The 25,515-nt window shown below is 49.7% G+C and overlaps 12 protein-coding genes across 12 annotated transcripts; 5 read left to right on the forward strand and 7 right to left on the reverse strand.

Annotated features, from left to right (window-relative positions):
* Positions 1 to 945: 945 nt before the first annotated feature.
* Positions 946 to 2,619, forward strand: PLB1_1 (lysophospholipase 1; the record flags this gene model as incomplete). The annotated part of the gene is made up of 1 exon (XM_041681866.1): positions 946 to 2,619. One exon carries the CDS (start codon positions 946 to 948, stop codon positions 2,617 to 2,619), a length of 1,674 nt encoding a protein of 557 aa, XP_041537817.1.
* Positions 2,620 to 2,917: 298 nt separating this feature from the next.
* On the reverse strand, positions 2,918 to 3,434 carry AKAW2_11098A (uncharacterized protein; the record flags this gene model as incomplete). The annotated part of the gene is made up of 2 exons (XM_041681877.1): positions 2,918 to 3,216; positions 3,272 to 3,434. The coding sequence occupies 2 exons, from the start codon at positions 3,432 to 3,434 to the stop codon at positions 2,918 to 2,920; spliced, it is 462 nt and encodes a 153-aa protein (XP_041537818.1).
* A 160-nt stretch (positions 3,435 to 3,594) lies between these two features.
* On the reverse strand, positions 3,595 to 4,081 carry AKAW2_11099A (uncharacterized protein; the record flags this gene model as incomplete). The annotated part of the gene is made up of 3 exons (XM_041681888.1): positions 3,595 to 3,752; positions 3,820 to 3,945; positions 4,000 to 4,081. The coding sequence occupies 3 exons, from the start codon at positions 4,079 to 4,081 to the stop codon at positions 3,595 to 3,597; spliced, it is 366 nt and encodes a 121-aa protein (XP_041537819.1).
* Positions 4,082 to 4,790: 709 nt separating this feature from the next.
* Positions 4,791 to 6,675, reverse strand: AKAW2_11100A (alpha-glucosidase; the record flags this gene model as incomplete). The annotated part of the gene is made up of 3 exons (XM_041681901.1): positions 4,791 to 5,322; positions 5,379 to 6,138; positions 6,204 to 6,675. 3 exons carry the CDS (start codon positions 6,673 to 6,675, stop codon positions 4,791 to 4,793), a joined length of 1,764 nt encoding a protein of 587 aa, XP_041537820.1.
* A 1,379-nt stretch (positions 6,676 to 8,054) lies between these two features.
* On the reverse strand, positions 8,055 to 8,965 carry AKAW2_11101A (uncharacterized protein; the record flags this gene model as incomplete). The annotated part of the gene is made up of 2 exons (XM_041681912.1): positions 8,055 to 8,288; positions 8,342 to 8,965. 2 exons carry the CDS (start codon positions 8,963 to 8,965, stop codon positions 8,055 to 8,057), a joined length of 858 nt encoding a protein of 285 aa, XP_041537821.1.
* A 518-nt stretch (positions 8,966 to 9,483) lies between these two features.
* AKAW2_11102A (uncharacterized protein) lies at positions 9,484 to 10,119 on the reverse strand (the record flags this gene model as incomplete). Its single annotated transcript, XM_041681923.1, has 2 exons — positions 9,484 to 9,990; positions 10,057 to 10,119. The coding sequence occupies 2 exons, from the start codon at positions 10,117 to 10,119 to the stop codon at positions 9,484 to 9,486; spliced, it is 570 nt and encodes a 189-aa protein (XP_041537822.1).
* An 826-nt stretch (positions 10,120 to 10,945) lies between these two features.
* Positions 10,946 to 13,018, forward strand: AKAW2_11103S (uncharacterized protein; the record flags this gene model as incomplete). The annotated part of the gene is made up of 9 exons (XM_041681934.1): positions 10,946 to 11,386; positions 11,442 to 11,485; positions 11,532 to 11,719; positions 11,778 to 11,875; positions 11,925 to 12,014; positions 12,072 to 12,214; positions 12,266 to 12,404; positions 12,457 to 12,803; positions 12,856 to 13,018. 9 exons carry the CDS (start codon positions 10,946 to 10,948, stop codon positions 13,016 to 13,018), a joined length of 1,653 nt encoding a protein of 550 aa, XP_041537823.1.
* A 236-nt stretch (positions 13,019 to 13,254) lies between these two features.
* Positions 13,255 to 13,986, reverse strand: AKAW2_11104A (L-threonylcarbamoyladenylate synthase; the record flags this gene model as incomplete). Its single annotated transcript, XM_041681945.1, has 1 exon — positions 13,255 to 13,986. The coding sequence occupies one exon, from the start codon at positions 13,984 to 13,986 to the stop codon at positions 13,255 to 13,257; it is 732 nt and encodes a 243-aa protein (XP_041537824.1).
* Positions 13,987 to 15,063: 1,077 nt separating this feature from the next.
* On the forward strand, positions 15,064 to 16,507 carry AKAW2_11105S (Zn(II)2Cys6 transcription factor domain-containing protein; the record flags this gene model as incomplete). Its single annotated transcript, XM_041681956.1, has 2 exons — positions 15,064 to 15,128; positions 15,178 to 16,507. 2 exons carry the CDS (start codon positions 15,064 to 15,066, stop codon positions 16,505 to 16,507), a joined length of 1,395 nt encoding a protein of 464 aa, XP_041537825.1.
* A 441-nt stretch (positions 16,508 to 16,948) lies between these two features.
* Positions 16,949 to 19,829, forward strand: AKAW2_11106S (uncharacterized protein; the record flags this gene model as incomplete). Its single annotated transcript, XM_041681967.1, has 4 exons — positions 16,949 to 18,627; positions 18,683 to 18,934; positions 18,988 to 19,101; positions 19,151 to 19,829. 4 exons carry the CDS (start codon positions 16,949 to 16,951, stop codon positions 19,827 to 19,829), a joined length of 2,724 nt encoding a protein of 907 aa, XP_041537826.1.
* Positions 19,830 to 21,561: 1,732 nt separating this feature from the next.
* On the forward strand, positions 21,562 to 22,447 carry AKAW2_11107S (cupin domain-containing protein; the record flags this gene model as incomplete). The annotated part of the gene is made up of 3 exons (XM_041681978.1): positions 21,562 to 21,632; positions 21,722 to 21,789; positions 21,897 to 22,447. The coding sequence occupies 3 exons, from the start codon at positions 21,562 to 21,564 to the stop codon at positions 22,445 to 22,447; spliced, it is 690 nt and encodes a 229-aa protein (XP_041537827.1).
* A 309-nt stretch (positions 22,448 to 22,756) lies between these two features.
* AKAW2_11108A (acyclic terpene utilization AtuA family protein) lies at positions 22,757 to 24,978 on the reverse strand (the record flags this gene model as incomplete). Its single annotated transcript, XM_041681989.1, has 7 exons — positions 22,757 to 23,313; positions 23,395 to 23,534; positions 23,582 to 23,785; positions 23,852 to 24,492; positions 24,557 to 24,735; positions 24,795 to 24,869; positions 24,921 to 24,978. The coding sequence occupies 7 exons, from the start codon at positions 24,976 to 24,978 to the stop codon at positions 22,757 to 22,759; spliced, it is 1,854 nt and encodes a 617-aa protein (XP_041537828.1).
* Positions 24,979 to 25,515: the final 537 nt, after the last annotated feature.

Raw genomic sequence — 25,515 nt, forward strand, 5'->3', positions numbered from 1 at the left:
GGCAGTCAGCAATTCCGCCCTGTTGCTCCGAGAACCCTGTAGTTTATGCAGGATATGCGCTGACTGAAATACTCAGTGGCTGTGCTGGTTCATTGACGTCCTGTCATATCTCACCAGAGGCCGTTGTAGAGGTTTCGTATGGAGGTCTAACCCAACATTCATTGTTCCTCGTTCGGAAACCCGGAAGGGTCTGAGTTGCGGGCTGCCCCGTAGGGCTGAGCCTATGCGATGCCAATGAAACCACACAGGAAGATACTATTTTGGATCGCCTCAAATATTATTCTGCTGCCTGACACCACCCCCCAATCGGAATTCCCCGTTTCATGGACCCTGACGGGGTTTCTGCACTAGCTTAGTTGAACGGGGCACAATGCAATCACAACAAAGTCTTCTGTATGTCTCTGGCAGCACAAGTCAGGGCCGACGATGTCTCCATGCTGCGCCTTGCCTGGCTTGGCCCTGCCACCTCAGATTTTGCTGTGCTCATTGATGTGCTCGGAGATTTTGGTAATAAATAAGCGCTAATAGTGTGTTCCGCTCATCAATTTCTTATAAATTCCTTCGGAGCACCCTCATTTATCATGCACTGGAGTCTGTGTTATGCTAGACGTGTCACTTGGTGCAACCCAGAGCAGACATGAAGTTTAATGCACTCTTTACGGCTCTAGCCGCCTTGGAGTATATCCAAGGTATATCTCCTATCTTCAACATCATCATGCAACACTAACTCATGCTGACTCGCTCATAGGAGGCGTCGCTGTTCCTACAACCGCCGATCTCACATTTGCAGACGTCTCACCTCGCGCATTGGACAATGCCCCTGATGGTTATACCCCGAGCAATGTTTCTTGCCCTGCAAACAGACCGACAATCCGCAGCGCGTCAACCCTGTCATCGAACGAGACAGCATGGCTCGACGTCCGACGCAAGCAGACCGTCTCAGCAATGAAAGACCTTTTCGGTCATATCAACATGAGCTCATTTGACGCCGTCTCATACATCAACAGCCACTCGTCCAACATCACCAACATCCCCAACATCGGTATTGCCGTATCTGGCGGTGGCTACAGAGCACTAACCAACGGCGCCGGCGCACTCAAAGCATTCGACAGTCGAACAGAGAATTCAACACACAATGGACAGCTCGGTGGTCTTCTGCAGTCAGCCACATACCTGTCCGGACTATCCGGAGGTGGTTGGCTCCTGGGTTCAATCTACATCAACAACTTCACCACCGTCTCCAACCTACAAACCTACAAAGAGGGCGAAGTCTGGCAGTTCCAGAACTCCATCACGAAAGGCCCCAAGACCAACGGCTTGCAAGCCTGGGACACAGCCAAGTACTACCGCGACCTAGCCAAGGTCGTGGCCGGTAAGAAAGATGCTGGCTTCAACACCTCCTTCACCGACTACTGGGGTCGCGCACTCTCCTACCAACTCATCAACGCGACCGACGGAGGCCCCGGCTACACCTGGTCATCGATCGCATTGACCCAGGACTTCCAGAACGGAAACATGCCCATGCCACTCCTCGTTGCCGACGGCCGTAACCCAGGCGAGACCCTAATCGGCAGCAACTCGACCGTATACGAGTTCAACCCCTGGGAATTCGGCAGCTTCGATCCATCCATCTTCGGCTTCGCTCCCCTCGAATACCTGGGCTCCTACTTCGAGAACGGCGAAGTCCCATCCGGTCGATCCTGCGTCCGCGGCTTCGACAACGCAGGCTTCGTCATGGGCACCTCCTCCAGTCTCTTCAACCAATTCATTCTCAAGCTCAACACCACCGACATCCCCTCAGCCCTCAAAACGGTCCTCGCTAGCATCCTCGAAGAGCTAGGCGACCGCAACGACGACATCGCCATCTACTCCCCCAACCCCTTCTACGAGTACCGCAACGCGACAATCTCATACGAAAAGACCCCGGACCTGAACGTCGTCGACGGCGGCGAAGACAAACAAAACCTCCCCCTCCACCCTCTCATCCAACCCGCCCGTAATGTGGACGTCATCTTCGCCGTCGACTCTTCAGCCAGTACCTCTGACAACTGGCCCAACGGTAGTCCCCTCGTCGCTACCTACGAACGTAGTCTCAACTCGACCGGCATCGGCAACGGCACTGCCTTCCCCAGCATCCCAGACAAAAGCACCTTCATCAACCAGGGCTTGAACACCCGTCCGACCTTCTTCGGCTGCAATAGCAGTAACATCACAGGCCATGCGCCCCTCGTCGTCTACCTCCCCAACTACCCATACACGACGTTGTCGAACAAATCGACCTTCCAGCTGAAGTACGAGATCTCGGAGCGTGACGACATGATCACTAATGGCTGGAACGTGGTTACGATGGGTAATGGATCGAGGAAGTCTTACGAGGATTGGCCGACCTGCGCGGGCTGCGCGATTTTGAGTCGCTCGTTTGATCGGACGCATACCCAGGTGCCGGATGTGTGTGAGCGGTGCTTTGAGAAGTATTGCTGGGATGGGACGAGGAATAGTACGGAGCCGGCGGCATATGAGCCCAAGGTGTTGATGACGAGTGCGGGCGTGAGGAACTTGGCGGTGTCGAGGTGGGTTTGGGGGTTGGTTCCGGTTGTGCTGGGGGTTTGGTTGATGTGAGTGTGAGTACGGGGGTGTATGCTAGAGATCTTATGGATATGAGGTTACGATAGTTAAACACTTCAGAAAATCCTTACTCACGTAAGAAAGAAAAGATCCCACGTGATGCCTGTTAATTAATTCCTAAACGAAGTAAGTCCCAATACCAAGTACTGAGTTACCGCATCATCATCCGATCACTTCGTCCGAAAACATACCAAAATCCCAATCAGTGAAGTGCACTCCTTCTTGCTCGTCCGTCCCCAGTTGAAGTCATTGACCACACCAAAATCCGCCAAGATTCTCTCATTGGCAAGATCTAATTACCTGTCCATCGACACAACCCCCAACACAGCCCATGCCAGCAGCATCCAATCTTGCACGGGGCTGTTCGGCTGCAGACCACCTGCGGGAGATTCCAGTCCACGAGGTCAAGAGAAGTTTCTTCGGATTCTTCATCACCGTTGTTGACAACCTCATCCTGTTCACCCCGAGGACACTTGGCCATGCAGACATTCTGCCAGCAGCATCCCTTGCATGTTCTCTTGCTGCACATGCCGTCGGTGTGGATAATGTCTGTTGAGGCGGGGAGGAGGTCGATATCAGGCATGGAGTATCCTAGATACATTAGTCGGTTGGTCATAGGAAGGTTGTTTTGTTGGGTTGGGCTCACTCTTGTGCATCTCCGGTGCTGGTGCAACATCATCGCTATCATCATAGACTTCGAGACTGTCATCGTCATAGACATCGAATCCAACGTCAAAACCGACATCACCATCAAAATCATACCCATACTCCCCATCATCATCATCAACATCATCATCCCTCTTATCCATATAACAATACGTACAAAGCCCCTTCCGGCAACATCCACCCTTACAAGTCCTGCGATTGCATCTAGGCGGTCTGCCAGGAGATTCTATCACACCCAACATTTCGTCAGCTAACCCATCCTACCTACAAAGAATCAAAGAGAGAGAGAGAGAGAAGAAAATACTAACGCCAAGTAGCATCCCCATCGCCCCGCTTGGCCAAATCATTCGGACAATACGCGAGACAGAGACCGTGGTAGCAGCACCCGTTCCCGCAGTCTCTGTTCGTGTGGCATACCGGGGCGGTGATGTCCATGTCTCCTTCTGTGTGGAGGCGGGATTCTGGATGTGTTTTTGTGAGTGGGTAAGGTAGTATAGATAAGTGGAGGAGGGAGGGGGGGGGGTCTACCATCGATGAAACTGCGGACTAGTTCCGTGTGAACGTCATCCTCGTTGTGAAGACAGTAAGCGAGACAGAGACCGTTGTAGCAGCACCCGGTTCCGCAGTCGGTGTCCTTGTAGCACTGGGGGTTATCTGGTCGGGTCAGTATGTTGGTGCGAAGGTGGGAATGTGTTGGGGTGGGCTTACAGATGTCTGTGAAGCTTGGGCCGTCGGCTGGGATGGAGGCTGCTAGGGTAGCCAGGAGGGCGAGGATGAGGGTTAGGTTCATTTTGAATGTGGATTGTAGGATACGATTTGGTGATAAGGTGTGTTTATGGGGTCAAGAGGGAGGGAAGGAGAGTGATGGGGGAAGAACTAGAGTAATGGTCATGCTGGGGGGGAATCGGGGTATTTGAATAGTGTTGTTGATGTGAATACATGATGGAGATTGGGTGTTTAAGACACGGGATGGTCTATAGTGAAGAGTAGCACAGCCATGTTGGTTAATGGTGTTTGTGGGTGGGATTGAATGGTAGGCGTGAATAGGGAGGAGGTGGTAGCGGTTTGGAAATCAAGGGTATATAACGCATGTAATGGATAGCATGGGATTGACTTCTTTCATGTGGTGAGTTGTTGAGCTGAGATGCTCGCAAACAATCTAGTTGCATTGGACTTGAGGACATGTTTAGTGCTTCATCTATGTCCCACAAGCGAAAACATCGGGCAAGCAAGCAACTCGTGAGATGGTTGTCAATGTAGGACACAGTGTCCTGGGAAACGAACTATTAATTGTAACAAGGTATGAGCTTGAGGCTCTTTCACTTGTCGTATCCTCGATGTTTGATAATTGAGCTAGTAATGTCACGAGCACAGCATACTGTCAGACTAATACTCAAAACTACTGTGTGATGAGAATTAAGAATGTTCATTTGGCGGCCGTCTAAAGGCTGCACTATATATAACCAACCCTTATACATATACCATCTCAGTCATAAGACTCAAGCATCCACCAACAGAACAACTGCTTCATACGGGCGTAGAGACCACTTCTGTCCCGAGAACCGCCCCTTCGCCGCTTCAGCGCTTTCATATGAGTTCAAAACGACGTCCTTGACTCCCTTCACGCCATTGGCAGTAGCATCCCACTCCAATGTATTTTCAGTCCAATTGGTGAGAACCAGGGCCTTCTGGTTTTCGTACTGACGAGAGTAGGCAAAGACCTCCTGGCTGTCCTTATCTACCAAGTCGTAATCGCCATAAACAAAGATGTCTAGGTATTTCTTGCGCAGTCCCAGGACGGCAGCCCAGTAATAGTAGATCGAGTTCGGGTCATTGACCTGTGCTTCAGCATTGAAGCGGACATAGTCCGGGTTGACGGACATCCAAGGCTTTGCGTTGGGACCGGTGAATCCACCGTTCGGTGCGCTTGACCACTGCACCGGTGTGCGGCCGTTGTCTCGGGATTTCTTCTGATACTCTTGACGGGCGCTCTTCTGGGCTTCGATGTCATCGGGCCTGTACTTGAGAAGTCTATCATTGAAAGCAATTAGTGAATAGTGTGGATATGTACTGAAGAGAGATCATACCGATGCCAGTGGTTCAGGCAGTCAATGTCCTTGTACTCGTTCATGTCCCATTCAATGGGAACGTTCCTCATTCCAATTTCCTGACCCTGGTACACAAATGGCGTACCAGACTGCAGCGCAAGAACCGTCGCAAGCATTTTACCTGCTTCCGTGCGGAACTCCTCCTTTGCCTGTGCATAGCGATCAATCGAGCGCGGCTGATCGTGGTTCTCCCAGTAAAGAGCGTTCCACCCATCATTATTGTACATGAACTTCTGCCACGTCTCAAAGAAAGCCTTCAGATCAGTAAGCTTCCAGCTCCCGGGCTCGAACTTGTCGTAAGTTCCGTGGTCAATGTCCACATGTTCAAAGTTGAAAATCATGTTGATCTCGTTCCGGTCGTAGCGCACAGCGCGAAGCACCTCCTCGGTGTCTCTAACGAAGGGCATCTCGCCGACACTGAAGGCGTCATACTCCTTCAGAATCTTACCCAGATCCGCAAGGTATTCATGCAGTCTCGGCCCATTGGCGTAGTATTTGTCTCCCCACTGCCAAGGGGTACGAGGGTCCTTCACACGAGCGTCCGGGAAGCGTTGGTCTTTGCTGATGAAGTTGATGACATCCATGCGGAATCCGTCCGCGCCTTTGTCTAGCCAGAAGCGCATGATATCGTGAACCGCCTTGCGGACGGGCGGGTGCTCCCAATTGAGATCGGGCTGTTCTACCGCATAGAGGTGGAGGTAGTATTCCTGCGTGTGCTCGTCCCATTCCCAGGCACTACCTACAAAGTGCGTCAGAACACTCAATAAAAATATAGAATAACCCTAATCAAAGCATCGGACTCACCCTGAAAATGCGACACCCAGTTGTTGGGCGGGTGCCGATTACCCTGCTCATCATACCTGGCCGGCTTCCACACATACCAATTGCGATACTCATTATCCTTGGAGCTGCGCGACTGCTTGAACCACTCATTCTGATCACTAGTGTGGTTGACCACAAGGTCCATAAGGAGCTTCATGCCCCGCTCGTGGCACCCCTGGATCAGTTTTTCGACATCCGCGACCGTGCCGTACTCATCCGCAATGCTATAGTAATCGGCAATATCATAGCCCATATCCACCTGGGGCGATTTGTATGAAGGACATAACCAAACAATGTCCACACCTATATTCTTGATATAGTCCAGCTTGGAGATTATTCCCGGGATGTCACCGATGCCATCATCGTTGGAATCTTTGTAAGATGCAGGCCAGATCTGATAAACGGAGCATTCTTTCCACCAGGCGCGGTGAATCTGGGAGGCGGATTTGGCCATTATGCTGGTTGTTTAGGTGGTGTTTGGTGTGTTCGGAACGTTGGTGAGAGAAGGAGCTGTCGTGTCCTTATCAGGAGCTCGAGAGGTCAGAGGGGCACAGGAAATTGGCTGATCTGCCCCTCGATTGATGGGCACCGCGGGGCAGTCGCTGCTTCATCTCATTCATCGACGCTCGTGCGGAGAAATTCTCGGTGGGTTCGCCATCCACCGGTCGCACATTGTCTGCCACTCACACCCCACGATGTGGTGGACCAGCTTTTGGGATGGTTGAGAGGACCGTTACGTGGAAGGTTCAAGACACCCACTTCCGTTGTACCTGGGATGGGAGGTGATGTTCTGAGACACTCTGGCTCATTAGAAGGTCTCCGCACCAGCTCCGGCTCCGCTCATCACCACCATCCGAGGTACTCTACATAGTGATTGATCGCAATATTCTCACAGGTTCCCCCATCATACTGCTAAATTGTACATATATTTAACATTGGTTGAGAAAAGCGTTCCATGATAATAGCAACCGTGAAAGTCTGGCGTATGAGTATTGTTGCCTCGAAAATCCCAACCACGGGTATCCCGGGGAAGGCTTGCTAGCAACAGCTCCAAATTTCACAGGTTTGAGGGATCTGTGGGTGGTATAGCTTGGGTTTGCAGTTAGTGCTCCATATACTCACAGCGGCCAAAGCTACGATTAGCCAAGACGACTCTGCTCTTCGGAACCAATAACATAGTCCCAAGTCAGCTATGCAGATATGCAAATGTAAGAATCCTGGCCATGCTGGGCGGGGTCGGTGGGCAAGCTTGGTGGGAAAGACACATATCTGGATTCATTGAAGTCTCGAAATGCAGTCTGTTTCGGCTGCGGCGCTGTCGAACAGTTGCTTTGAGGTATAGAAAGTAATAGCTTTAATCATGAACATCCAAAACATACTCACGTGGCCAGTGGTCTAAAGCGTTACCCGGCGAATCGGGCGTGACACCATAACTGGAATGGTAACGTATTGGAATACTTTAGGGGGAATCTTAGGAGGTTTATGTAAATCAATTGAAGACTAAGATAACCTCCTCGGCTTTATTCAGCTCGTCACACTGCATTGGCTAGCACCATAGCCATCGTGGCATCAACTAGTGATGAAACGCATAGTATCGATCGAATAAGAATGAGGAAATATATATACTGTATACCATCGTACATCGGTCGCCATCGTCATCCTACTATTCGTGTCAAACAGCCCAGGGCTACAGTTGCCCATAAAACCTATCCTTGTGTCGTTGTACATATCTTCGTCAGTCATCTTGAAGAGAAAAGCAGTCGAATCAAGACCCTCTATTTAAGCCAGTCTCGTCTTTTAGTAAAGTCTATCAGCCACAGCTAGTAACGTAGCTTAGTGCAACCGCAGAGCGCCATCGCGATCTTCGACATTGTCCAGAGCGTCGGTGATACGCGACCCGTCTCCCTCATAGAGGAAGGAGTCGTAAGTGGCAGCACCGACGATACAACCGACAATAGGAGCGAAAATAGGCACAACGAAATAATAGTTGGCCGCGGTAAAGACTTCTCTGCCATAGATGAAAGCAGAGAACAGTCTAGGACCGAAATCTCTCGCGGGGTTGATAGCCTGTAGAATTAGCTTAGGTTCATTAATAGAAACCGATAATCGAAAGAACCTACATAGCCAGTCTGCCAGCCGAGCGCAGCTCCAATAGCGGTAAGCAGGAAGAACACTGTCACCTGAGGCGAATGGAATCTGATCGCATTGACCGGATCCGAGATGCTCAGAATACCAAACATCAAGACTGCAGACCCGAGCAACTCCGAGAATGCGGCCTCCCAATTCGACTCGAAGAATGCAGCAGGATAAGTCGAAAAGATACCAGCGGAGTGGTGTCCACGGGGACTCAGGATTGAGCCGCCAGGAATGGTGAACTCAGGGTCCCAGTCTTTGATGGCGGAGCGGTAGTTGATATACACAATGGCGGCACCGACAAAGCCACCAAGGAACTGAGCAAAGAGTTTGCCGGGAAGTTTACGCCATTGTCCGGGAGTGGGACGGACGAGAGCCATGCAGATAGTCACAGCTGGGTTGATAGTTGGACCGGGGTCGGAAAGGTAGCCTGAGATGCAGACAGCTGCGGCCCAGGCAATGTTGATCGAGAGCCAAGTGCCGTACTGGTAGTCGGAAAGGAGACACTGAGCGACGACGCCATCGCCGATGACGATCAGGAGAGCTGTTCCGAGAAACTCAGCGACATATGGTTTGAGAGCTTTTCGGGAGAGGCCAGTGTTGAGAAACATGGCTATGAGGATGTTCGCCTTCCGAACGTGTGAACTAGGGGGAATTGTAGGAGTACCGTGGTAGAGATGGACTGTTTTGGAGGTTTGTTGACGGAGAAAACAGTTGGGACCAGAGGATGCCCCGAGAGCGGCACGTCATAGCTCGCCCGCCCTCACCGCCAGTGCTGTGGATTCCTCAGATAGGAAGGCGCGTTGGAGATAATTGTTGGCCCTTCTGCCTCAGGTGTCAGTTATGGCCCCATTAATAGATTGGTGTGGACTGAATGCTGGCGATAAGGATGCTGATTCGTCTACTGCAGTTCCACAAAAGTACTAAAAGCGCCATTTAATTATTCCCTTCATGTCCAATTTGATCGTACACAGGCTAGTAGACTAAAACTGAGAAATTCACAGACAGAATTTTGGCGAACGCACAAGATAGACAAGTCGCATCCCATAAATGCACCAGGGAAGATTCATACTATTTGGCCTTCCTGGCTTTCTCCGGGTCGGCCAACATTCCTCGATTCCACCTTGGATCATCCGATTCTTGCACCGGCGCCCACCCAAGCTGGATCTGCATCATCGGTCTTATCAGCTACTGCCCCACAGCGGCATACCACCGACAATGACCAGCAACATACCTGCATCACCTTTTGGTCCCAATCCTTCGTGAAGCTTTTGATCTTGCCATCTTGAACCTCAAAGATAGCAGCAGCGCTCCATCTCGCTTTCCGAGGTGGATCCGATCTCTCAATTCCTTTATACGGCTTCCCGGCATGCGATCCTTCAGCCGTATATCGCAGTAGCACATGTCCATCCTTTGCCCACGCCTGGTCATATCGAACTATATGCAGATCATTGACCGACGCCATGACATGGGCGTGCGATTCTGCGTAGTCCATCGGCGTGGAACATCCAGGAAAAGTAGAGGGACTCCAAAACCAGCTGTCCGGGGTGCACAGGTGGCGAACGGACTCGGCACCTCTATTCTGGGTTGGCGAGTAGGCAATTGACATGTATTCTTTTGCGATATTGAGATTGGCCTACATATGGTCATTTAAATTGTTAGGAGTGACACATAGGGGACTGTTACTGAATAGTATACGTGCCTCTTCTTCTGGTGTTTGGGTTGCCGAGATGACGGTCGGTGGTTGGCCCCCTGTCGCAGACATGATTGTTGTTGAGTATCTGGCACAATGCTAAGCCCTCACTACAGAATGTTGTTCGTTGCAAATGTGATTGATAGGGTAGAGTGAATGGCTGACGGATGGAGCACAAACCTATCTATATAGTTACTGATTTATATTGTCGTCTCTTCAGTCATCATGACGTTGTGCTACCTCGTCTAACTCGGTTCTGGTCCGTGGCATATCCGATATCCTGACAGGTGAAACTCAATGTTATTTGGTATACTTATGTAAACAGACCTTCCATTAGTTAGACAGAATAGTACCACTGGGACAAGATGGTTGCTGAAAAGCTACACACATGCTGTCCTACCCCCACCCGTATGACTGCAGAATCAAAGTGAGTCCTAACTTCTAAAAATACATTGAATCGTTGCTGGGGTATATCTTATTTTAAACGATGGCTTCAAAGCACTAGTTTTACGCCGGAGTAGCGAGGTGGATGCGAATACCCATGCCGTTCAGGAGTGAATTCGCATCATTGTTAAGATAACCAATGACAAGCAGGTACACGATGGCCGCCGGCTTATAGTAACTATAAAGGTAATCTTCTTTATGCTTCCGGTTATATACTACAATACCGCGACACATACTGGCAACCCACAGGCGGCTACCCCGACGGCAAGAGCAGGGCCCTGTATACTACGAATCGAACCTGCGCGATTGGCTTCGTCAACAAGCGGGGTAAGCTTCATTAGGCGTCCCAACCCCGAATCATCTAGCTGTAATTGGTGTAACCTACCCCACTCCCATACCAAGCCATGCTATGGTCGATCAAAAAATAAATCATGCAGTGATAGCTGGATCTCCAATGGATGAGCCAGTTGGGGAAGCGAGGGGCAGCCTAGTATGCCGAGCTATCCGTCCACGATTTAAAGGTCAACGGTCACCATGGTTGTCTAACACAGCATACTTGCAAAGTGTGGTACTCGGTCAAGCTGCAGAGGCTTCATGGAAGATGTTGTACCTGGTACTCGCTTTCTCCGTTCCGGTCTACCTTATAGCCCTCACATGCTACAATCTCTTTTTCCATCCTCTCCGCAGCTTCCCCGGACCACCACTTGCAAAAGTCTCCAAACTATGGAGCAGGATTGGGAATCGGACTGGCCGAAAGTCTGACCGAATTCACGAAGCTCATCTCAAGTATGGACCGGTAGTGCGAATTGGGCCGAACGAGTTGTCGTTCGCTGAACCTGCCGCTGCACGAGCTATTTACACATCGTCTGCATTGGTCAAAGAGGAAACTTTCTACGTAAGACCTATGACACTATATATGCGATTTAAGAGGGGTTAATTGTTATATCCAGCGGGCCAAGACTGTGTTTCATGAGAACCATCTTTTCTCCACTCGGTAGGTCCGACAGCATGTGTGCAGGCCAAGTACTAAGCGAACCAAGGGATGTGCAGGCGCATCGGCAGCGACGGAAGCTTTTCGCGCGGGGATATTCGCAGGCAGCCATGCTAGAGTTCGAGCCCCATATCTCCAACAAAATCGATATGGTTCTCAAACAATGGAAGGCACGGTTAGCTGATGGTGCTATTGATGTTTACCCCTGGCTCCATTGGCTTGCCTTTGATGTGGTGTGTGAGTGCAGAATATCCTTGCTTTGGTTATCACACTTCACTGATGTAATGCGGCATAGACCACCTGATGTTCGATGAGGATCCAGGCCAAGTTACCTCGGGAAGAAGCCATGAGGTAATGGCCTATCTTCAGGCTTGGAAGCCGACCTATATCTACGTAAGTGCTGAAACGTGCTCCCTCGTATCACAAGTTGACCTCCACAAAGAAAGAGTTCCTCCCGCAATTAGACCGATGGGGAGTATATGTTCCAGGGTATGTGGGAGACTACTTTAGAAAGGTCCAAGCCTGGAAGAACGTGAGTGAGATATACTAGAATAGCTGCTGAGCTGTCAACAGGAGCTGAAGATTATAGTATTCGGTCAATTTGATTAAAAGGAGTCGTGAAAGGGGCACTAAGACTCCGTTTCTACGAGCGGCACTGAATGGTGACGAGGATGCCTATCTCGGAAGACCCTTGACCAACTCGGAGTTGGCAGAGGAATGCATGGGCGGGATGTATGTTGATCGCCATCATGCAGAGTTGACTTCTTCTGACGGTTATTTCAGGTTCGCAGGAAGCGGCACCACCGCTAATACGTTCACATTTCTTCTCTGGGCATGTCTGCGTAAGCCAGATGTTGTGGCCCGGCTCAAGGCGGAATTGAAAGAAGCGTTCCCAGATCCTTCCATTGTGCCAGACCATCGGGTAGGTATCACCTGTATTTTAATAGCTATACGGTTAACTAAACTGTTCCCAGACGTGCTCCGCCCTTCCCTATCTTCAAGCGGTTATTTCAGAGACATTCCGTCGCTATCCCGCTGCTATTGCCATCCTACCTCGCACCGCAGTTAAGGACACAATTATTGCAGGTGTGCCAATTTCCAAAGGGGTCAGTTACACCTATTATCAAATTTCACATCACAATGCTTACAGAAAGCAGACAGTTGTGGGCGCACAAAATCGGACAATTCATTTCGACGAGAAGGCTTTCCCTGACGCTCAAGAATTTCGACCCGAGCGCTGGCTAGAGATGGAGAATGAGGCGTTGCAGAAGGAGGCTTTGGCGCCATTTTCCATGGGCCCCAGAAAATGCATAGGTCTCAAGTAAGTGACGCTAAAATCTGCCAGATAATCTAATACTTACTTACGATGAAAGCTTGGCTCAAATGGAGCTCAATAAATTAGTTGCAGCTTTCTTCCTTCGATTCGATGGGGCGGTCGATAGTAGCATGACCGAGGAGGATATGCGTCTCTATGATACCTTCACTGCTTCACCCGCTGGAGGAAGGCTATTGGTTCGCTTGCATGGTTCGGTCTAGCATATTGAAGTTATCGGGGGCTACAAAAACCCATTGCTCGCCTTTCACGTTCTATTAGATGATATTAGGCGCCGGTACGGGCTTGCATTTTGGCGTGTCGAATCATATGTAAATACTGTTGTTGGAGGAAGAAATATGGACAAGATGGCGAATATTACTTTCTATTGATTCATGACCTACCCATCCTCCCTTCTAGTTCCCCGTCTATACACCCCATATCCACCCCAATCCACCAACTAAGTCTTATAAACCGGATCCTCCGGCAACTCCACCCCCCAAAACCTACGCATCCTCTCCCTAAACAACTCATAACACGACCCCATCCGAAGCACCCTCATCTCCCCAAAATCCATCACAATCGACGCCCTCCCATAAACATGATACCTCTGCAACCCATAATCCACAATCAAATCCGCAACCTCCAAAATCTCCTCCTCAATATCTTCCACTCGAAACTTCTGCCCCCTCCCACTCAGATTCGCACTAGACCCCACCATAACCTGCCCAGCCTCATAATTCAGCCTACAGATCTCCCGTAACAACGAGCCCCCACCCACGAACATCGCAATCGTGTCATCCTTAACCACATTGGCTAGTGTTTTCGGGGTAAATTTCGCCAGAATAGGGTGTTCCGATCTGTACGGAGCCACAATGCCTAAACCCATATCGAGGTCTTGAGTGAGAACGCGGGTCATGTGGAACCGCTCCGCATCGAGAACATGCAGCTCATGATGCAGCTCGTAGGATCCAATCAGACCGTGGGCGTGACCTGGACGGCGTTGCTTCGCGGAGAAGGCTCGCTCGATCGCCTCGACGGAGGAGGCTAGGAGGCCGTAGCCGACTTCTGTGGGGACGATGGCAATGCCTCCAATTTGGAGAACGTTGAAGACATGCTGGGCGTCGGAGATGGTGTTGGGGAAGTGGCCGGGTAAGGGGATTGTTTTGGGGTTGGGGGTGGGAGAAGACATTTTGTTGATGTCGGAGGTTTCCAAATTATAAAAAGGGGAGAAATCTAGGATTATTCTTCAATTGTATGAGTGGTGGGGTAGGATTCTGCTGTAGATATTCTATTGTTGATCACCCACCGTGCGCTGGCGGGTCAGATTTTAGCTGGCATTTTGGTAACTACAGAAACTGGATTTCTGTTTATCAGCGGGGAGTTGAAATTCGGCTCGTGTTATATTAAGCAGTGCTACGGTTTATTGAGGCTTTTATAAGGTAGAAAGCGTATGTATATGATGATTGTCATACTCTATCTCAAAATACAGGGGTCTAGTTTGGATGGGTTTGGCATGTCGAATTGTTCTGCAGCCACTCCTTCACTTTCTCCGCGGCAATAAGCAGGGGTGCCGTACGCTAACTCTGGCGTGGCTCTGGCCCTGCCGCTAGCTGGGAGACTGTTGCTATTCTCCTTTCTTTTGGCTCTATCATCGAAATAAAATTTTATCCTGGTTCTATGCTCAACATGAAACGCACAAAAATAAACATCAAATAACCCCTCTGGCTCTGGTGGAGTGTGTCTGTGCGGCGCGGGTGTGTCCCGTTGATTTACCGTGGGTCTCAATTCACCACAACACTTCTGATGAAACTGAGAATATGTATGACGGAAGTGGTTAAGTGAGGCTATACGAGTCCATCTTCCCATATGGTGTACGATCTCTGAATAGGAAGCAAAATCACTATCATGTACCCGGTTCTAGGTGGAAAGGAATCCGACTTCGTGGCAAAACCATCATCATCATAGGCAAGCAGAGTAGACATATATCTTCTTCAGTTTTCTTGATATATTTTCGGGTCGACGCGAGAAAGTCCGACGTCTATGGAAAATGGCTACCATTATCTGACTGAGGGGCTCATTGTTCGGCCTTATTGGTGCATGTCAAAACGGTGGTCAAACAGACTTCCACGATGGATTGCTGCCCCCAAATGCGCTGCCCGGCGTCTAGCGCTAATCACTAGCTCCTTCTGCCTCTGGTACTTCGGACACTTGTTGCACCCACACACTTTAATGTCCATCTTACAGCCTAGTGAAATATTAAATAGCCATGGACAAGAGCCGTCGAACGAGAAAATCCACCAAAAAGAGCAAGACAGGTTGTCGAACCTGTAGGTCAGTAAGCCTCAGCGTCCCAAATCAGACACCATCTAATTTTCTACAGATTGCGCCATGTTAAATGTGATGAAACTCCAGGAACGTGTCAGCGATGCACATCCACGGGTAGAAAGTGCGACGGATATGACGCAGAGCGACTACCAAACCGAAGAACTACCGCCACATTGACCGAGTTAGTACCTGGCATTGCTCATCGCTTTGGTTGGAAGTTGACTTCCGATGAACAACGCTGTATCTCGTTCTTCCAGAACCGAATAGGGCCATCAATAGTCGCCTACTTCGATTGCGTTCTGTGGCAAAGGCTTGTCCTCCAACTTAGCCAGGTTGAGCCGGCTGCCTTTCATGCACTTGTTGCGTTTAGCGGTGTCTATGCGGACTATGAAGCTCGAGGAATACTAGTTAATAAGGATAAACTAGATAGTGCCTTACAACGCTTTGCGCTCGACCAGTGCGGGCGAGCGTATAAATGGTTGCACTCGCGCTCAGCCTCTCAGGACCCAGGATTCCGCGACATCATGCTAGTGTGCTGTGTACTGTTCATCATGACAGAATGGATGCGCGGACAGTATGATACTGCTAAGGTCCACTTGAAGAACGGCCTCCGGATACTGGAGGGCGATGAGACCTTAACGGCAGCAACTGCCGCATTCAGCTCTGTCTTCGGGCAATGTCTTGGTGAATCACTTGCCTCCCTGAAAGTCCAATCTACCTATTTTGGCATTGAGGAGCCGAAACAACCACAATCTCCGAAGAACCCCGACCCTGGAACCCCAACCCTCGATGATAAGCTTTTCTACAGCCTCCTCGATGCACGGCTGACTTTTGAACCATTGATGGGCGAGATTTTCCAATTTCATTTATACACCTCCCGCCTTTCCGAGGAAGAGACAAACCTCAACTATGGCCAACTTTCCGATATACAGTTCGAGCTCTCTTCCCGACTAAACCGATTCGCTATTGCACTTGAATTGTTTTGCATATCCTCATTCGATCAGCTTAGCCGCAACGCCCAGCGAAGCTTGCGCACTATGCAGCTACACCAACAAGTCCTTTCCATTGTCGTGAACCTCTCCCTCCTCGGACACGAACACGATGTTCTAGACTTCTACAACCCATCTTTCGAACACATCCTTTCCCTTACAGAAGCTATTATCGCTAGCTTTACTAATCGCCCTAGCGTCTGTCTTGACATGGGCGTTATTCTCCCCCTCTCCTTCGTTGCGACAAGATGCCGCGAGCCCCTTATACGCGCGCGTGCATTGAGAGTTCTTCGCTCCTGGCCGCATCGCGAGGGACCCTGGGAGTCTAGTTTCATCGCCGAGTGTGCCTCAAGACCGCATGACTCGGGTGATCCATTCTTAGCCATGCTGGCCTGAATGCAGCTAAGCAGATATTGAAAGCCGTACACGGCTTTCAGTAACGAAGGCTTGCTAGATATCCGAGTCATCTCAGTAACGGCATTCTGATAGCCAATGACGGTCGGGGCTACATCCTAGAAAGACAATGAGAAAGAAATGGTGCAAATCCTTGGCGGATTGAGGTTAGTAGCTCTTCCAGTAATCCCAGGCTATATAAGTGTAAGATAGATGCAAGTCTGTATCCTAATTAGGAAATTCTCCGATGAGATTCCGCACCTAGACAAGAATCATACAATTTCCGGTTAAATCCAGACTTCATCCCGGGAAAGACGCCGATCCCTGCAGCATGGATGTAACATTAATTTGTGGAGTGATGTAGATCGCAGACTGGCGTGAATAAAAAGAGGATGGGTTAACATTCAGTCGAAATACCAAGAACTGCGGTGGGTATCTTCCAAAATGAATATCCTGTTGGGCATCCTTCCCTTGCTATTACCCTTCGCACATGGCACTACCTTTTCCACCAAGCATTTTACTGGTGCTTTCGACGTTGAATCTGGTGTACTGAGATCACTGAAGCCATCTTTAGACCCGTCTTTTGACTTCTCTCCATATGATGTCTTCGCCAATCGCAGCGGCAATGGTCACTACCACACCGGAGACCTGACTTTACGCTACCGAGTAGGCAATTCCGACTCGTGGATCGATGCAGACACTGTAAAGAATCGTGTTCCTCTCTCTAAGGGAAATTCTTCGAAATCCATACTTTCGTCGAATCTTGACCAGACGATCGGAAACGTCACCAATGACCGGTTATTCATCACGCGGAACTGGATCGACTACCAAGGAGACTTGGCTGTCAATTTCACGTTGCGAAACGGAAACACTCAATCCATCGAGATCGGCAGCCTCGGCTTTCCCATCGAGTTCAATAGTATATTCACAGACCGAACAGCTGTTGAAACAAGAGAAAAGTGTGTCTTGGTCGATCCTTTCATCGGCCTCCAAGCCGGATATGCCCAGGTCACTCGGCTTCTCGGGCAGGGTCCTCACCTCGTCATCACGCCTCTAAACCTCGATACAAAATTCGAAGCATGGAGGTTTCTCACAGAGGACACTGATACATCGCTGGCGTATCAGAGTCAAGTGTTCGAGGGCAACTATGAGTGGCAGGTTTACTCGAAGGCATATGCGGAACAGGAATGGAAGGGCGTTGAGCCATGGAATCCGCCAACATCATTGACATTGCCACCAGGCGAATCGATCTCTTTCGGCCTGCGATTTACGGCTGTTTCGAGTGTCGATGAGATCGAACCTACTGTTTCTTCGCTTGGACATCCGGTTGCTGTTGGCATTCCGGGATATGTGTTGACTCGGGATATTGAGGGGCGATTGTTTGTCAATACGACGCTTAAGGCTAATTCTGTGAATGTTTCACCGGATGGATGTCTCTCGGCTACATCCTTGGAGCTTAGCAGCAGTGTCTGGTCAGGGTACAAGCTGGTACCGAGCAAGGACACGTTCGGCAGATGCAGAGTCGAGATAGTGTACGACACGGGCTTGAAGCATACCTTACACTACTACATCACCGATGCTGGGCCCAGTACTCTATCCAATGCAGGCCACTTTCTGGAAGAAAACCAGTGGTATACCGATACTTCGGATCCATTCGGGCGCGCCCCTTCCATAATCACCCACGACCGCTCCGTGAACGGCCCAGTACTACAGGACAATCGTGTCTGGATAGCAGGCTTAAGCGACGAAGGAGGTGCGGGATCCTTTGTTGTTGCTGCAATGAAGCAAACAATACAGCCCGTTGCATCTGAAGTTTCCAAGCTGGAACAGTTCGTCAATGAAACTGTTTGGTCGCGATTGCAGTTGACCAACGGATCCACAGAGTACGGTGTTCGGAAAAGCTTATTCTTTTACGATCCCGACGTTATGCCAGATTATGACTACGATCCTGATATCTATTGGACCGGGATCTGGGATAAGGAAGCTGCTTACCTTATTGACAGAGCTTATGACTACGTCCACGTTTCTTGTCTATATTGGGGTTTGTACCGTGCTGGTCGGATCGCCCCTAGTGTTTTGACCCTACGGCCACCGAAGTGGTACTTGTTGCAGGCTTACAAAACGTGAGTATCTATCCCTTAAAGTTTGGGAATGAGGTCATACTGATATGTGCGATAGTGTACTATTCACATTTGGATCCCAACCTGACGGAAGCCAGAACACTTACTATGGTGACCTTGGGTTAATGGGAGAAACAATGTGGATGTACTTGCTTAACGATCTCAAAGCCGAGAATTACACGACAGAAGCAACAAAGATGGAAGATATCATGCGCGGCCGTGCCAAAGCGTGGTCCACGCAAGAAGATCCTTTCGGTAGCGAGCAAGCCTGGGATTGTACAGGACAGGAGGGCGTCTATCTGTGGTCCAAGTACGTCCACAGCACCTATTCCCCTCCGACAATTAACTAACTCCTGTCCATAGATACTTTAACTACACATCCACCGCACAAAAAACCATCGCCTCAATTAGAGGGTACATGCCAACCGTAGCCCACTGGGGTTGGAACGGCAATGCTCGGCGATACTGGGACTTTACGTATGTTTTCCCCCTCTCAATCAGCCACTACCACACTAACAAGTTACAGAACAGCAGGAAAACTCTCCCGCATCGAGCGCCAAATCCACCACTACGGATCCAGTCTCAACGCCCTACCCATGCTCGATAACTACCGCTCACTCACAAACCCAACAAGTCAATCCAGTTTCTACGACCTCCGCATCGGCTACGGAGGTAACCAAGGTCCAACGACCAACGTCGCGTCCGACGGCTTCGGGTCCATGTCGTTCCACTCATTCCCAGAGACATTGGCATGGGATGACTATACCGGTGACTATGGACCCGGTTTTCTAGGCCAAGTCCTGGGTGCTGTGACTGTTCTGTTGAAGCATCCTGAATTTGGATGGGTAAGTTTCGGAGGGAATGTCGATTCATCTTCTTCGAATGATGCTGTCACGGTGCAGCCACGCGATACTGTTCGGAGGAGGGTGTATCTGGCGGATCTGGGGCTGGATGTTTCGATTGATGCGGGTGCTATTGAGGAGGTGAGGGTCTTGTATGGTGAGAACAAGGTCGAGTTTGATTTGGTTGATCGGGCTGATGGGTCCGAGGGGGTGCCTGCTACGAGGGCGGCGGTGGGGTATTCTATTACTTCAGTGGCTGGCGCAAAGGGGATTCAATTACAGACTGATGGACTGACGAAGGGGAGGTATGGGTGGGAGGCGAAGTTTGAGTCGGGTAAGGGAAATTTGGTGTTTGAGTGGTAGATATAGCCTGGGATAGTTTGACGAGGCATTCATGCTGAAGAAAGATGGAATGAAATTTTACTTTTCTCTTAAAGCTCTCTTGTTAGAAGCCCTCGTTATTCTGTGCCGAAACATTGACACAAAAGGACCACGTTAGATTATCTGACATTCGGGGGAACCGGGGGCTCTTCCTCCTGGACGCATTACCCGGCAACATATCACAATCCAGCCGAGGGAAACCATCGGACGCATCACCATTGGCAGTATCGAGTGTATGAGTCCCATTGATTCTATTGACCATGGGACTACCGGATGCAGACGCGACTGAATATAGCGTAACTAATAGCGAACTTATTGGATGAGGAATGAGGTATTCACGAGTCCCAAGCAGAAAGAGTCTGTGAAGCCGCAGTAACCACGAAGCCATTAAGCCCTGTCTCAATGAGAGCAGCTTGCGAGGTTTATGGCTTTATACAAGCATTCTCGGCCTCTATGTGCCTCCCCATAACAGCTCCTCATAAGCACATACACATTTTGTTGCGTATTGTCCTTATTGATGCAACAGCACGTCGATCTACCGGCACAGTATCTTGGGCCATAGGACATGGACTCACGACCAGCATATCATGCTGCATGTTGAGGTATCCGTGAGTTTATAGCCTTTTCAGCGCCTAGTGCCTGCTAAATGGTTTCTTGCACAGCGTGATCAGGAGAATGCAACGACCAGAGCGCTCATATCGGAATTAGTGAAAGTTCAATCACGAAAATCCAAAGATACAGTTGGACACATCATTCATTATTGAAATCTTATTTTCGTGACCTTGTAGATAGGGTTATCTTCCTTGGATGATAGCTGTATAATGCGTGTGGTTCGTAGACAAGTAATGGGTATCATCACACTAAACCTGAGTACTAGCAAGCCGAGACAGCAGTCGATGATTACAATTCGCAAGTCGTCGGCGGAATCTTCTATTGGTTGACAAAGCTACGGAGGTCAACAGGGATCATCAGGCAACAAGAATTTTACCATTTTGTATTGATAATATCTAGTTAGTGCTCTGAGGAGTATAGTGGAATCCCGCCAGTCAACCAGACCTTGAAGTCGGTTTCATTATGTACACCAGCCTTCTTTCTCTTTGCCTGTAGTGGCCCTCGAGCATTGGCTGGGTGTTTGGAGCCGGATGAACCTCACTCGACATGGTAATTGGTGGCAACAGTCAGACACTAGGATGGTGGAGATATCGGCCGGCGTTAGCACTTAGCTTAGCCCGAGTCTCCGAGAAGAGGCTACATGTCAGTCCACCTGATACACAAGGCTGTTCCCCTGACTATCCCGCAAAGTACATCACTGGTTGCATCTGAGGACGACCAACCAGTAGCTGGCAATCGGTCGGCTCATTCAAGCCGATAAAAGCGGATTGGAGCCAATCAAATACTTGCCAGTTCAACATCTCCACTGCACTGACCTCAAGACGCAGGGATACCGACCGGATGAAAACCACCCATGGCTAGTTTTTGATTGGACCAAGCATGAGTCTATTTAGGGCTGGTCATTCTGGCGGCGGGCGATGCCGCTGTGGATGTTCTCACTGCGCCCGCCCCGCTCTAATCCTTTGAGCCCTTGAGGGTGCCTTTCGTTTCTCCGTCGGACGAGGCTTTGCGACATTTTGTCTCATTCTAGTGAGAGAGACTGGTCCCCGCTTATAAATTCGGCCTCGTGTCGTTGACCTTCTATACTCTCTTGCCGCCTACGATGCTCAGCCTCGCGCGCCACTTTCATAAGCTGCTTCCTTCTCAATATCCCCCTTACAAGGCTTGGTCTTGGTATGCTTATCTCTTGAGCCTCTCTCTCTCTCTTTCTCGTTTTGGCCCCAGTCTACTTCGACTCGTTCCCTTTGCTAATTCAGGCTTAGTCTCAGTCTAGCCAAACGAAGCCAAATCCTTGCAGCGCAAGAGCCCTGGTATAAAACCACGAAGAAATGTAAGTTCCCAGACACACGGAGACAATATACAGCATAGTTTTACCTGAGAAAATCACATAAATCTCAAATGGCACCCAATTCTCTGATTACATTGTCGTCCCTGCAGTCAGTTCCTTCACAGCCATGTCGACTCCAGAGCCACTCCCCAACCCCCAGCGTGTCATCACCGACACCGATCTCGAGACCGGCATCTCTCATTTCAACACGACGCTGGACGAAAGCCTCGCCGTCAAACAGGATCTCGGGGGTTCCTTGTTCCGTTTAGGATACATCACTGACAAGACCCCCAACACGCTCGATGGCACCGATCTCACCAACTACACGGAGTACCTGGAGACTGCCAGCGTGCCTCCCGTCACCCTCCCCGACGGTCGTGGCATGATCTGGTACATCGACACCCCTCCCGGTAAAGGCAGTCCTTCCCACCGCACCCTTAGCTTCGACGTCGTCATTCAGGTCGCAGGCGAGATCGAATTGACTCTCGAGTCAGGCGAGAAGCGCATTCAGAAGCCGGGTGACATGGTCATCCAGCGCGCTACCACTCACAGTTGGAGGAACCCCAGCGAAGACAAGTGGGCCCGTATGGTTGGTGTCATGTACTCCAGCAACCCTGTGGTTCTCAAGAATGGTACCGAGCTTGGTCCTTCCGGGCTCTAATCGCCTTATCAGCAATGGTATAGACTATTTGTGTCTACATAGAACAGCCAATTATTTTCGAGCCCATTTTCAAGATTTCCAAACCCCTAGGCTTCTAGAGTTGACAATATAGCTTATCTGCTAGTAAACTAATCAGTTCATTATACAGAAAATTACCAAAGTGCAAAATACAAAAACTCACCATTTTCTGTCTCGATATATTGATTGGTTACTACTGTGGTAAATGACTTTGTAATTCCCTATCTCAAGAACGAACATGCTATAGGATAGACAAACATGCACAGAGAAAAAGCATGTTCCCATACGACATCATCCCAATATCTCCACAGGAACATCCACCACCTTGTCCCGGATATAATCAACAAACCCCTTCCCAAACCCATCAAGCCTACTCGAACTACTCACGCCCCGTCCCAGAATCCCATAGATGACAAAGTGCACAGCCATGATATTCGGAAACTCGACGCGCTCAATGAAGAAGCTATTATCCCAATCCCCGCCTATGAGCTCTCGCATTCGATCTCTGGTCAAATATGATCGAAGCCAGGCCCAGTGCTTGGGGTTCGTGACGAAAAGCCCACAGTTAAGGTTTCCGCCCTTATCGCCTGAACGCCCGAGAGCAATGTCTCCCAAGCGGAGTTTCTTAGTGGGACTTTTGAACACTTGTGGTTCTGCTGGGTCGTGATTCTCCCGGGGCTTGAGGTCTTGATATTGTGGGGGATGGCCGGTATCATAGGAGCTGATGTTGTTGGATGTGTCTATCAGATTTATTGTCTCGTGAATCTCGGATTGCTTTATCAGTGCTGGGTAGTAGGCGAGGAATGGTAGGGGAAGGGCTGTTCGAGTGTCCAGTGATGCATGAAAGCCTGCATATTGACTCTTCGCATTAGATGACTGCAGTTTATATATACCTGGCGGGATTGAGAGTACTATATTGGGTGACGCACCGGAGAAATGCTTGAGAGAGATATCCTTCAGAGCCTTTGCTACAGCCAGAACAGCGCTTTCTGACCGCGATGCCACGAACACACGCATATACGTAGTACTTTCGGCCTGGAAGGCTGGGTTGGCTGCGGGGGTTCCAATTCTTACGATTGTTAGGCAGTGACCGAGCAGGGGAAGGACAAGTCGTACCTCTGAAACTCCAAAGTCTCCAAACTTTTCTTGACTTCTTCAGGAAGAAAATGACGCATCTGCCGCTCAAAAAGATCCCACTTCTTATCCGTAGCATACCCAGTTGCATTGAGCAGAAGTTGGGCTTCGTATCCTCCTCGGTAGAAGACAGCAAGCTTGGTCGTCGGGGGTGGAGGTGATCCTCGAATACCCGATACATACACCCTGTATTCATTTTACTGTTATTAGATATGTTCGCTGATCAAAAATAATCGCGTCAAAGATACTTACCTATCTTTCCCCACGTCTTTGACCGCAACATCGCCGATATAAGCACTCACGTCACTATTAAGATAGATATTCCCCTGCAATTCATACAGGAATTGACTGCAAACAGTCTCCGAGTTCACGATACCCTGGGTGTTTGGGTGCTTCGTGATAACGCATGTGCCATCCGCAGCAATCTCAGCGATAGGAAACCCTGGAGCAACAAGATCATCCAGAGGGTATCTTTCAAACCCAGCAAAATTGGCACCAGTCACATACGCAGAACACTCGATCAAATGACCAGCAATCAGCGATCCGGCAAGCTTGTCGTAGTCTTTCTCTGACCAGTTATGCCAGTACCATGCTGCAGCGATAACAGGGCTAGCGTCCGCAACGCGGCCACAGATGATGATATCGGCGCCTCGGCGCAGGCCATCCACGATACCACGGGCACCCAAGTATGCATGTGCAGATACCATTGGGACTGGCTTCCCGTCTGATGTGTTCAGGAATGCGTAAGTGAGATCTGAAGGCACCACATCTGAGTTCCCGGCATCAAGATGGGTCAGCTCTTCTTTAGTAGCTGGCATGTTTGGCCCAACACGATCATATAAGTCATCGCCTGAGAGGTACGCAACACGGAGATCAAGCTTCTTCTCAGAGACCTATGAAATAGCCAGCTGTGTTAGTATGCTCGTCAGACTAGTATACAGAAGTAGTGCGGCCTACCAGAGCCTGGACCTTCAGTGCAAGAGCTTTAGGATCCAAAGCACCACCGTTGATGACCACTCGGATACGCTTCTGCGCAATCACTTCGATGGTCTGCTGAAGTCCTTCCCAGGCAGTAGCTTCATATCCAGGATGCTTTCCTTGTCGCCATGCCTGGGCATTGTTCGCAAGATTGACTTCTACACACTCGAGCTTAGAACCGCAGTTGTTTCGTAGAAGTAAGAGAAGTATGGCTTACCTGCAAGATAATCACCCGTTATAAAATCAACATCTCCCAATGTTGCCTGTCGGTACATTTCATACGCGGGATCACCTGCCATACAACATCAGCCTGACTATCTCGCGCAGAATGTCGGCTGCCTACCATGATATCCAGAGCAGTTGGCGACCCTAACAGGGCGTGTCTCTGTTGCAGAAGACATGATTACAGGTTGTCAACCTCAGTAGTATTCGCTCAAAATAGTCTATGAAGATTGATAGACACAATCCCCGCATTTCTTGGTATACATGAACCGCGCCTTATATACCAAGTTCCCGTACCTCGGCCATTATTCGGATATTCAGGTAACTGGACAAAGAATTGCGTCGTCGAATAGTGAACAGCTCCTGGGTCAAGGATGTTGAGCATGGACCCTTCGATCCGAGTGGACCAGTAGTATCCCCTTGCTTCGTGGTGTCTGTATCCCTAAAAGGCTATGATTGACTTTCATCCTTTGGGTCCCCGTGGCCCGTGGCAAGACCCCTCACCTGGTATGGCACGATTATCCAGACTGTATCCAACTTATGCAGCAGTATAGTGAATTAGGTGTCCATTAGTCAATCAGAACCCCTTTCAAACGTCATGAGTCAGTAGATCATTTCCAGTTTGCTGGTAGCTGTGCCGTGGACCTCGGACTTGGAACCCCGCGGGCCGTGGAGCCAAAATGTCCGGGCCCATTCTTTGTCTCCTATATGAATAT

This window comes from Aspergillus luchuensis, chromosome 1 (genome assembly GCF_016861625.1).
Source record: "Aspergillus luchuensis IFO 4308 DNA, chromosome 1, nearly complete sequence".
NCBI classification, from domain to species: Eukaryota; Fungi; Ascomycota; class Eurotiomycetes; order Eurotiales; family Aspergillaceae; genus Aspergillus; species Aspergillus luchuensis.